The sequence below is a fragment of the Polypterus senegalus genome, chromosome 15 (genome assembly GCF_016835505.1).
Source record: "Polypterus senegalus isolate Bchr_013 chromosome 15, ASM1683550v1, whole genome shotgun sequence".
NCBI classification, from domain to species: domain Eukaryota; kingdom Metazoa; phylum Chordata; class Cladistia; order Polypteriformes; family Polypteridae; genus Polypterus; species Polypterus senegalus.
In genome coordinates this window covers 43,935,490-43,948,526 of record NC_053168.1, presented here as the reverse complement: position 1 = coordinate 43,948,526, position 13,037 = coordinate 43,935,490, and the positions used below count along the sequence as shown (strand labels likewise).

The window sequence follows — 13,037 nt, the reverse complement described above, 5'->3', positions numbered from 1 at the left end:
TCATGAAATGCAATAAAAAAAATAAATAAATAAAAAAAAAAAAATAAAATCCAAAATGCTAATGCTTTGAAAATATACTGGTCCTCTGTACAGCACTGGTATCTGCTTTGCTCTTGATGTTCAAAAAGGATCCTGCGACCCTAAACTGGAAAAGCAAGTTCACAAAAGGGAAGAAAGAATGGAAGGAACTTGCAATCCCTTGTCCTGCACAACAACTATTTTCATCTTTAGAATAGGACATGTAAATCCTGCTTACACTATTCAATTGAAAGGTAAAAAAGCATAAACTAACGTACCACAAGGCCTAATGCTCTGCAAATCAATAACTTCTGTCAGGTCTGTTCAAATGATGGGCTAATACAAATATTGGTAAAGGGTTTCCTTAATAAATGTTTTCTAGTCATGCTACTGTACCATACAAACATATTTTAATTGTGTTGTTAACAATCAATTACCACTCCTAGTTAGAACATTTCGGCATAAAGAAACTGAGATACACTTATAAAACAGCCAGTTTTAACAAAATAACCGGTGTTCTCATTGCAGGAAACTGATAAAAAAGAAATACACTTTTTATACAGAATATTTATACAGGAATAGCTTCAGATTTGATTGTAAACCAAAGGAAGACACATTGCAAACATCAATTTTCACATAAATTGCATATGTTTTTTCTAGGGTGTTCTAGTCATCATTTATCTAAGCTTATTTGCATGATAGTAAAAATTGCATACAACATTAATTGTGAAGCTTTAAGCATGATTTGCTTAACATATAGCACTTTTATAGGCAACCTTTAAAGCACATTATTTCCCATTTAAAACTTTTAAGACACTTTTGTATTTTACTGCCCATCAAAATACATTTATAAATAGAATAAAAATATCAGTCCATAAAAAAAAAACAAAAAACAAAAAAAAACCCAAAATAACGGAACAGAAACATCCAAAAATTAATTACATCAGGATGCTGTAGATTCTGCAAATAAATAATGTTAAGACAAGATAAAATAAAAAAAGTTGTGTTTCACATTTTACCTGTGTCAAGATGAGCTTCAGAAAAATTACAGTGAGTACATTTTTGCAAAATAACTAAACATCGGCAGTGCCATATAATACAAGGCATTGTTGGCATAGTTTTTTTAAACTGTAGACCTCTACAGTTTATATATTTCTTTTAAAATAAACAAACAATATTACAGAGATAAAGTTAGATTATTTAATAGTCTGAAGAATCTGGTCTCCAGAGCTTAAGTGGTTTAATATCAAGTTTAGGTCAAAGAAAACAATTTAATGCTTGCCAGTGGACTTCAAAATAAGTACTGTACCTAAGGCCTTGTCATTAATATGGTTCATATAAATTAATTTGAAATTAAAATCCAGTGAACACAATGTAAATCTTATCTATTAAGTCCAACAACTTCATCAGTAGCAGAATACCAGTGTAATACAGTTCAAAGGACATCAAGTGCAGTCTGCAAAATCCATGGGGTACAATTCAGTTTTGTGCAATTTTTTATGCAGTCTTACAGTGTATAATATGGGCTTACCAAAAATAATCAGAAAGTTTTCTCCTAAATTGTCCTGTCAGTGGCACTGGAAAACATTTAACCAAACCTTAATAATAATAATAATAATAATAACCAAAAGTTTAAATGTTAGTCTTTAGATTCATTATCAGACTCTGAATGTCCTTCTCCAGACAAGTGCTCTTCTATTTTAATTGAAAAAATTGTACTTTTAGTTGCTTGTAGGGTGCTTTCCTCCAAGTCTTTTAGTAGCTCATCATCTTTATATTCAGCCACGTCCACTTCTGAACCTGAATTGTCTTTAAGCTTACCATGATGATTCAGATAGAAACGCTGGTTTTGAAAGAATTTAATAATAGTATACTTAGGTAAGTCTAGCTGTGCAGATAGTGTCTGAATAGCTTCCTCATCAGGGTACAGCCCAACATCCTGAATAAAACTCTGTAGAATGCCCAAAGCTTCAATGGAGATCTTGGTCCGTGGTCTGACTTTCTGACGACTTTCGTCTTCAGATTCAGCTGGTGAGGCTGTAGATGGCTGCCTGGGAGGCAGACGAGGACCAGTCTGCTGTGACGGCTGTTGCTGCGGTTGTTGCTGCTGTTGTTGTGTCTGCTGCTGCTGCGGTTGTTGTTGCTGTTGTTGTTGTGTTTGCGTCTGCTGCTGTTGTGTCTGCTGTTTGGAAGTAAAACAGAGGTAGGTTAACAACATGAAATAATTATAGTTTTTAATAATTCTTAAAATTTTTAATTTTTCAAGAGAGAGGTGCCTCAAATACAGCTGATCCATTTTTCATACAAAATGCTGTTTAGTTTTTTGTTTTTATTACCTGATCTCTTCCCACCAAAATATGTGGTTAATGAGCTACTGAAGAAATTCAGGTTGCAGTTTTTTTTTTTTTTTAAGGACTGGAATTAAACAGCACAGTATATTTTGGACACTTCTGTCAAAAAATACGACAGAGATTAGTTTTTGGTAACTGACTGAAGATCAGTACAAGATTTCACTTCTGTCCATTTTACATAAACTGAATATAGTCATTCTCACTCAACACTTGTCATTATTCACACACAAGCATACCTTAGTCTAAAATAAACAATGTATAGAACTGGCACAAAATGAGCAAATGAAAAATGGATATAAGTAAATCTTCATTTATACCAGAACTGACTGTTTTGGGCTTGAGAGTACAATAAGTAGTCACTAAGTAGAGGTATCTTACCAAAAAATAACAACCACAACCAGAGGACATGTGAATTTTGCTCCTTCGTTTGTTTAAAAAAAAAAATTTGAATTTGTGTCAAACTACAGAATTTTTCAGTTCCGCATATATGACCAAAAAAAACCCTGTAGAAACTGCATCCCAGAAAACTTCACAATGAGGACAAATGTGAAACTTATCACTTCCTGCATTTCTGCTAGGACAAATGAATTTTTTAAGTTGGAATCACCACATTCCCAACATAGTTACTCAAATCCAGATGGCTTTCTGTTAGACAGCCAGCAATGAATACGGTTTGGTTAGTTTATCATCTGGTACAGGCAGCTGCACAACAACTGCCAAGACATTACCATCAAACAAAAAGCAAAGGAGACTCTTGATAAAGAATAATAACATAGCTGAACGCGAACACATTTCTAGTGCAACATCCACACACATTCTCATACTATCATCATGGCTAATGATCCAGTCCACATTTCATGAATAAGCAGGGTATTGCAAGCAAAAACCAAGATTGACGCTAGGTGGCCTAAAGTCCCAAACAGCAACAAGAGACTGGGAAAACTTTCCCTGTAGTTAAATATTTGTAGCAAAGGGACAGTAACAACTTAGCTTTATGTAATGTACACATGAAGGTATTTCTGGAAGCCATGTTTTTACATAGTGTGCCTTTCCTAAAAGGATACATCAATGAGAGTTTGTGACCCAAACAGTAATGTCATTTTAGAATGTAAAGCCTTGAAAACACTAAACTGGCCTTGTGCAACTGTATGACTGAAAAAATATTACCTATACTCTGGCTTTCTGTCCCTGACAGAGCCCTTATTCAACTCAAGAATAAAGTGCACAAATTCATGTTTTAATGCACAGTGAACTCTAGTGCTTGTATGTGCAGAATCATACATAAAAACCTCCATGTTTGTAGACAATGGGGTATGTCTATAAACAAAACGGAGATATACAAAAGTACTTTTAAATGTAGTTTGATTGCTTGAAGAACATAAGAATAAACTTTACACTGAAGAAATGACCATCAAGAATCAATCTAACATCAGATTTCAGAATAAAACGTGTTTTAGTATCAATTAAATATATACACACACACACATATTATTATATATATATATATATATATATATATACACACACACTAATAAAAGGCAAAGCCCTCACTCACTCACTCACTCATCACTAATTCTCCAACTTCCCGTGTAGGTAGAAGGCTTACAATTTGGAAGGCTTATTCCTTACAGCTTACTTACAAAAGTTAAGCAGGTTTCATTTCGAAATTCTACACGTAACAGTCATAACGGTCGACAACGTCCGCCATGTTGAACTTTCTTATTTATGGCCCCATCTTCACGAAATTTGGTAGGCAGCTTCCCTACGCTAACCGAAGCCAATGTACGTACTTATTTCGGTGGTAAGATGCCACTGTCGGCCGCCATATTGAACTATTCAACGGTCTTTGTTACTTATGGGCCCATCTTCAAGAAATTTGGTACGCGGGTTCCCAACGCTAACTGAATCCTACTTATGTACATATATACATCCATAGCCTGCAGCTCGGTCACCATGTGAGGCGGCGTTGGGTCCCCCATCCCAACGCCTCCCACGTTGTTGGCTGTCTGCCTATATAAGGCCGTCCGTTGCTCCGGTCTCTACATTCCCTTCCTTGCTTCGCCACGGGATTCACATCTCCCTGATGATAACTACAGCCTTTTTATCTAATCCATGGCTTCTCCGCTGTTTTATTGTTCGTTTATTACGATTATAGTTATTGTGTAGGTATTTTAGACTTACTTTACATTGTTGATACCCATTTCCTTTATCATTCCAACCGTACCCCCATTAACATGTCTATCGATGTGATCACCATCGATCAAAGAACTGTCACTTACTGAGTGGTTTCCATGACCGGAGATGGCACCTGCCTTTTCCATTCTCTTTGTTACATATTGCAGGCTCGCTCTTGATATCCGGAGGAACATTGTGTCTTATGTATTGAATGAGTGAGACAGGTTCAAGGTGTGGACTGATGACAGTACAGGAGATAATTATACTACACAGGAGCACTATAAGAGCCCTTCACCTATGGTTCTGCATGTGAGTTGATGGCTACCGCTGAATTGTTCGGTTGTTGCTTTCAAGTGTACCGAAATGGCCAAATATTTTACACCTTTCGACAACCGCCAATGCCTCTTAAACATCTTAGATTCACAGGTGACAATTTCAGTAGTAGACACTTTGATGTTTATGAATGTTTAAACTCTCAAAAGCTGGATGTGAAGTTATTGATGAAACCGGCTGCATGCTTACAACTCTTAACAGATGCCGAATGTCACTTCAACACAAGTCCTGCAAATACTCTCGTAATTGAAACAAACCATGAAACTCAAACCGATTATGACAGCAGCAATCCAAGCTGTGAGATTTCAGACAAGATTACTTTTCACATGGCCAACTGTACGTTGCATGCTCAAGAGTAAGCTCAGCGCACAACTTGGTCATATTACAACCGGAGGGGTGAACTAACAATGTGGTATACAAAGACATCCTTAAATAATTATTGGTATATTTTCCCTCAGTTTAAAAAGGTTTAATTTTCTTCTTCATAAAAATTTTAAGGCAGTACTTTGCTGCTGTGAAGCGCGGGTATTTTGCGAGTGTGTGTGTGTATATATATATATATATATATATATATATATATATATATATATATATATATATATATATATATATATATATATATATATATATATATATATATATATATGTATATATATATATATATATATATATATATATATATATATATGTATATATATATATATATATATATATATATATATATATATATATATATATATATATATATATATGTATATGTATATATATATATATATATATATATATATAAAAGCCAAATGCCACTGACTCACTCATGAAATCTCCTGAACCATGAGGACTTGGGACTTGAAATTTGGAATTTAGGCTTCCCTTAACCCATAGGTGGTCGCTAAGAAACAGTTTTAAATATTTCGTGGTCCAAGCGTGTGCTGTCTGTATGTCTGTCCACTTTTCATGAGAGAATTACTTAATGGATTTAGATCTGGTTGTTTTCTATAATTTGCGTGAACTTTACGGTTGGTTTTGCGACTTCTCTCATCACGCTAAGTACCATAGTTCACTTGCGGTACTGATGTATTTATGCAAATCCAACAGAGTCTGTAATGTATACAACAATAAGTCTGATGGTCTAGTAAGATGACCATGGAGGATGAAAAAAGAAATCCACCAACTGGCTAGATGTTGATGTAGAGAAGGTAAATCTGCAAGGTGTCCAAAACCAAGAACGACCCAGCCCACACCAGGCATTCTACCAAACATACACATGTTGAAGCACTGCATCACTTTTTTTTTTTTTTTTTTTAAATGTCCTAGAAGATTAAATGCAGCTTGTCCTCTCAAAAACTGGAGAATACAATAGAGCTAAATGGCAAATTTGATTACAATTTATCTTTTTACACATCTTGAAAATATATAATTTCTTGGACTCCAGCTATAGGTACCCAATAAAGAAGACACAAAATAATTGGGTCCCATGACACCTAAACTGAATTACACTGCTTCAGGAAATAAACAATTTCTCTCAATGAAAAATAAAAGGTCAAACATATTTTACGTAGCAATTCCTAGAGTCAGAAAAGGAACTGTCCTTCAGAAATTCCACTTCAGCTGGGTCACCAATCTTTGTATTAGAGAATATCTGACATTACCTGTCTGCAGTGCATAAACCGATTAATACAGTGGTAAAGACGTTAGACACAAAAGTTTAATATTTGGCATTCAGAAACTGGTACACAGACAGCGACAATAATGATTTACTGTACCATCAGAGTCCTAAAGTCAACTTTGTTTTTCACAAATATTTTGCACTTGTTGGACTGCCCATCTCTGGACAGTAGCCGATAAAAGGACACATTAAAAAATGTGGGCTTGTAAATCGGAAAGTTGTTTTTTTTATTTTAATCTATCACCCCAAAGTGACTACTTATACAATACTGGCATGTTTAAAATGCCAGAAATTCAAAAAGTGTTTAGTATCTGGGTGTGAAAAGATGTATTTAAAGTGTTCCAGCTTTTATAGTACTCTATATGGCATCCACTAAAGGACAATTTTTGTTGATGATCAAAATTCACCGGTTTCAAGATGAATACTTAGTGGTTTAAAAGGTTGATCACATTATAAACGTAGGCTAAGTCAAAAAAGAAAACGAACATAACACTCTGCCCAATTTAACTAAGCCTTTTGCTTAATAATTTGTTTTCTTTAGAACAATGGACACTTATTGCTTAAAAAAGACAGCATGTTCATTAAAATCCACGAGTAAAAATAAATTTTTTGCTGCAGATGTGTAGGTGACAATCACGAATCAATATCTAAAGAATTGGAGAAGGCAAAAATAAATTAAATCCCTACATTGGAGGGGTAACTTTACCATACTGTAGCAAAGATTACAGCATTTAGATTTACATTTATTTATTTATTTGGCCAACACCTTTGTCCAAAGTGACATACAACTTTTGAGATACAATTGGTAACATTTCATTTTCCAATTGGAACACAGGTAGGCGAAGTGCCTTGCTCAGAGTGATGGTGTCAGTGGCAGGATTTGAACCCACAACCTCAGGATTTGAAGTCCAAAGCCTTAACCACTACATTTACACTGAATCTGGAACTAACCCTGCGTGTGAAAGTTATATTCTATCTTGTTTATATACTGTTATATTCTGTTTGGTATATGGATGGGATATGAATTACTTTTTGTGAAATAAAAATATAAAAAAAAAAAGTTACCTGCAAAATTGCACTATTTTAGCTACATGTAATATTACTATAATTCTAGCAGACTGGAAACCACTTGAATTAAATAGCTTGAAAATGAAAATATATACACATATACAGAACATGCATCAATAAATAAATAAAATCAACTTACCTGAATTGGATCTGTAGGAATGTGCATCATATGTGGGGGTCTGTCACCATGATGTTGATTTCCATTACTCTCTTGCTCATAGATAACATCTCGTTCTGCCTGAGGAAGACTCAGGAACCGGCGGATCATTGAAAGATTTTCCCAAAGTGTTCTATTTTCTGGTGAGGGGTCTTCTTTCCACCGTAGAAGCTCACACAACCAACCCTAAAGGAACGATTAAATACAAAATGAGAACTGCTACACCATATTTAAGAAGTGTTAAAATAACCACCTAACATGGTAGTACAGGAAGACTGAATAGAAATTAAATAAAGACACAGTTACAAATTGCTGTAAATAAACTTGAAGATTATTGAAATATTATGTTAATCACAGCCAAGTTGAAAAACATGACTGAAAGAAACATTCTGCCCTATTTAAAAGGGGCAATTTTGCCTGGTCTTCATGGAGAGAAATTAAGAAAAACCAACAACTGTTCAACTAATATTAGGTTTTGCATTTAAACAATTTTCAGCTATACTGTCAAACTACTGACATTCTACAAAACAAATGCAAATTACTCCAAAAAGATTAGCTTTTTATGTTTGTTTCTCAGTCTTTTTAGCTTTCTGCTTCTGTGAAGCCTCAAAGAAAGCAAGTGTGAATGTACTTGGATAGCACAAGCTCTGGCACGGCGTCAGACCTACAGCAATAATCTACAAAACAGTGAGCAGCAGCACCTTTCATTTATGCAGGATTATAAAAAGACATTTTATGGACTGTCTGCTTTGTGGTTTAGTAAAATCCAGTTTACTAGTTTCACTACAGAAACACAAAAATAATTCATTCTCCTGCAAAGGTATTAAGTAGTATATTTTACTGCTTCTTTCCTCTAGGATCTGCTCCACTTCCATTCAACAAAAGTTTCCACATATCGACTCCTCAGGATTTATTGCTCAGGTTTATGAACTTTCTTTTTGATGAAAAATTATTTTACCAAAAACCTTCCTAATATTCTGATTTTAAGAAACCACATTTCTTGCAGTATGGTTAGGCATCAAAATGACTGATCTCAGAAGGCACATTCAGAGCAGTTGTGATCAAATTGCCAAACATCTCAAACACTTAAAAGGTTTTCATCAAGTCCTTCCATGAGAACTCTAAATACAAAGAGGACTGTTCATTTATGTTAGGTAGAATGCCCAGAGGGGACTGGGCGGTCCCGTGGCCTGGAACCCCTGCAGATTTTATTTCTTCTCTCCAGCCGTCTGAAGGTTCTTTTTTTTTTTTGTTTTTTCTGTCCTCCCTGGCCATCGGACCTTACTCTTATTCTATGTTAATTAATGTTGTCTTATTCTAATTCTTACTATGTCTTTTATTTCTCTTTTCTTCATCATGTAAAGCACTCTGAGCTACATTATTTGTATGAAAATGTGCTATATAAATGTTGTTGTTTTGTATTGCACTGACATGTGATAACATAATTTATAAAAATAGAATAACCTTTTAAAATATGTAATAAAAAATCTTCATGTATGTACACTCACTGTATGTATGACATCACATCTGATTTTTGAGAACAATTTGAAAATAGACAAGGAAGCAAATAGCACATTACAGTTAAATTTAACACTTCAAAAATAAAATATTAAATCTGCGTATGCTAATGAATGTTCATGTTTTCACAAATAGCTTTGCACTGCTGGGTGCTATGGTAAAACCCTATAGCAATGAGTGGCAAAGGCAAACCACAACTGGCAATCCGCACAACTCGCAAACAGTATCTATAGTTAGTTAATGAGATAACACATACACTTTTTTTTTAATAACATTTCTATTTCTATGTTTTTGTGGCAATAGCAAAGCTGAATTTCATTAAAAACAAATGCACACAAGGTGAAGTTTATTTATCATTTTTTTACATGATAACAAAACATGATGCAAAATGGGCTAACTGAAAAAATGTGCCCCATGATAATCTGGTTCAGGTTTGGGTTCAACTTCCAACCTCCTTGCAAATGGAAGAAAAAGCAAGTTTGTAAAACTGGTAAGACTTTCTTATTGTAGGGGGGAGAAGAAAAGGAAAGATTTTAACTCAAAATATAAGCTACTTATTGTTCTGATGCACTTCACCATGGTTCCACTGCAGACTAAGTTTATATAATGAATACTGATAGAATTTACACAATTGTAATTTGACACTTTTAAACATTTTTAATAAGAGAGTTCTTTTATGAAGAACATTTCACATGCACTATTTTGTAAACAATTCAAGACTTAATACACTAGTACATATTATTTACATAGATATAATGAAAACTTCATTTCTGACGCAAAAAAAATAGGATACAGTTTTTGGAAAAAGACAGACTAAATAATAAAATGTAAAAAACGATTTACACCATTCAGTAGTAAAAAGTACAATAGGTTTTGTATTTTCCTGTACCAATGGCTTCTAAGCTACCTATATAACAGGTTTTTGTAAGATACTGAAGTGCAGATGCTTGGCATCTTGAATGTAGAAATCTCAAAAAATAAGTAGCACCAAGTACTCAGTAATCAAGAAGTGGTGTGCCCAACACAAAGGCACATCTTATTGTCACCAAAACACTGGTCACTCTCCACCTCACTGCAAGCTACTGGTTTCTTCCAAAATGCATAAGCAATTAACACACAAAATTTGCATACAAAAAAAATCTGACATTCTCAAAGTCACACTTTTGACCAAAACATCTATAGTAGTTTTCTCTGCATCCCCCAGTATTAGGTTACTTTGTGCATATTAACATGATCAAATACAATCTAACTTTAAAATAGGGCTGCTCACATTCTGTATGCTTTAACACAAATAATTTCATTTTATACATTTCTGTTTCTCCTCAAACTTAAAGCTTCCAAAAAAAAAAAAAAATCATTAAATCATTAAAGTTTTGTTTTGCCTTTTTGTTGCAGGCATATGCAGCAGTCCACAAGCTGCAATATGCCTGACAAGAACATACCATAACTGCAGCATACAATGTGCCTGTATAGTTCCATGCTTTATTATAAAAGGAAAATCTGCTTTCTGTGCATGATATTAATGACAAATGTTATACTGTTTGGCCTGTGGTGAAGAAATAATATTTTCAATGAAGAATATACTTTTAAATTTTTTGCAGCTTCAAATGGATTATTTATCTTAATTATATTAAAACTGAAACATGAACTTTGAACACAAGACATAAAAAATAAAAATTAAGACCATGTACAAAGAATTTTTTTGGTTGTATTTTATAGTGGTGTTAGAATCAGCCATATAACTCAGTGTATATTTACAAATATCCACATGCATAATGTACAACTGTTTTAACTCATGGAATTATGAAAAATAACACACCAACTTTATCTTACTTTATTTTTATATATTTCTGCATATCTGTGTGTGCAGACCTTTAAGCTTTTGGATAAGATTGCCAAACAATTTAGCTCCTTTCTAATCATCTGTTGATGTTCTTCATGAAAGAATAATCTCTTGTACAGACAAAATTTTAAATTCTGCAAGCAACTGAAACTCTACTAGCTGTGAAATTTTAAGACCCACCAAATAAGCATAACTACAATAACTAATATTTAAATAAAGCACAATGCTTAACATGTAATCATGAACACTACTCAAAATCCATTTTCTTCTTTATTCATTTATTACTGTACACATAATAAAAACACATGCATTTAACGAAGCAACTTTTACATCATCTATCGAATCATATCTCCATGGCTTATTTAGAAGAAATTAAAATATACCTACAGAAAATTAAACATTTATCACTGAACATGAAAGCACATTTTGGTAAATACATATACTATACATAAACAAAACACAGACACATATACGTATATATATACACACACATATATATATATACATACACACACACACACACACTTTACCACACGTCTGCTGAAGCAATATACAGACTGAATCAATAATCTTCTGTAATTATATCCCTATAAAAGTGGTACATATTGCACACACATGAAAAGTTATATATTATTTTAAAATGCATCGTTGATATGCTGTACTTGAAAGATTCCAGTTACAGACTTAAAATTTTTCAATATTTCTTACACAGTCCCATAGTTTTTACAAAGTTTAAATACAGTTTAACAACGCATGTTAAATTCACATTATCATTTTTAGCACTTGTTAATAAAATGGCAACAAAATTAATTGGTACAATTGAGAAAGATCTTTGTTACTGATAGAAGGAAAACTGTAAACCCCACAGGTAAAGACCCAATTTCTTCAATTTTAATATGAATGCTCTGGTTTTTTTTTATTTCTGGCATTACTCACTAGTTGAATCACACCATGGCTTGTTTGGATACTGTTGACTTGTTAAGCATGTGCATTTCAGTTACTATTTAATTACTGTTACATCAGTGTAAACCTCTTCCTTAACAGTACTTTAACAACTTATGACTGCAAAATAAGGTCATTTTTATACTGCAATTATAAAGTCTGTTCTAGAGATTCACCCCAGGAGAGTCCCTCACCTGGATGGCATATAGCTGAGAAGTTTATTTAGTGCAACTGAATTAGTTATATGCTTTGGAATGCTTTTCTGTTTGCACATGCACACCCAACAACTTTAGAGTAAACAGCCTTTTAAAAAGTAGTGGATTTGGAGCATTGAAAATGTACAGGTTACTATAGTCCTACTTAAATACTCGAATGCTCAAATAGGGAATAAAGCAAATAGCTCAAAGGGTATGCTTGGAAGGGATGGCTTGCCCAACCTGAAAACGTGTTGGATTTCAGTTGTAGTAATGGACTATCCATAACAAGCACATGGTATGTAAACACAAAGCTGTTCATAATAATTAGGCTTGGTACTAAATGTCAGTGATGGGCTTTATAGCTATGGCATCTGATCAAGCTTTATGTTATGGATGCTCAAAAATAAAATTTATTTAATGCACTAATCTTTCTGGTGAGCTGGCTGAAATGGGTAGTGAAGTTATACTTGGAACGGTAAGTGAAAACTTCTTTTCAGAAGGACTCCAGCAAGGTCTGGGCCATTATACTAAAGGCAGCTATGAGGAGCTATGGCCAAAGGGTAGCAAGTACCTTTCATGCTAGCAAAACTAGGTCTCACTAGTCAAAAATAATGATAAAGTTAAAGAGGCTTCCAAAAAAAAAAAAAAATATATATATATATATATATATATATATATATATATATATATATATATATATATATATATATATATATATATATATATATATATATATACACACATATACATATACATATACATATACATA

The 13,037-nt window shown here is 33.6% G+C and overlaps 1 protein-coding gene across 6 annotated transcripts in view; it reads right to left on the bottom strand.

Moving 5' to 3' along the window:
- Positions 1-411: 411 nt before the first annotated feature.
- The window catches only part of satb1a (SATB homeobox 1a), a 67,008-nt gene continuing 54,382 nt past the window's right edge, over positions 412-13,037 (bottom strand). For 5 of the 6 annotated variants that reach the window (XM_039736510.1, XM_039736513.1, XM_039736511.1 and 2 more), the window contains exons 11-12: positions 7,751-7,954; positions 412-2,200 (exon numbers count right to left, since the gene is read on the bottom strand). In XM_039736510.1, the coding sequence (XP_039592444.1) occupies positions 1,658-2,200; positions 7,751-7,954 (747 nt within the window). In that variant the 3' untranslated portion in view covers positions 412-1,657. The remainder of the gene's footprint in view (positions 2,201-7,750; positions 7,955-13,037) is intronic. The other variant, XM_039736514.1, reaches the window with a different exon arrangement.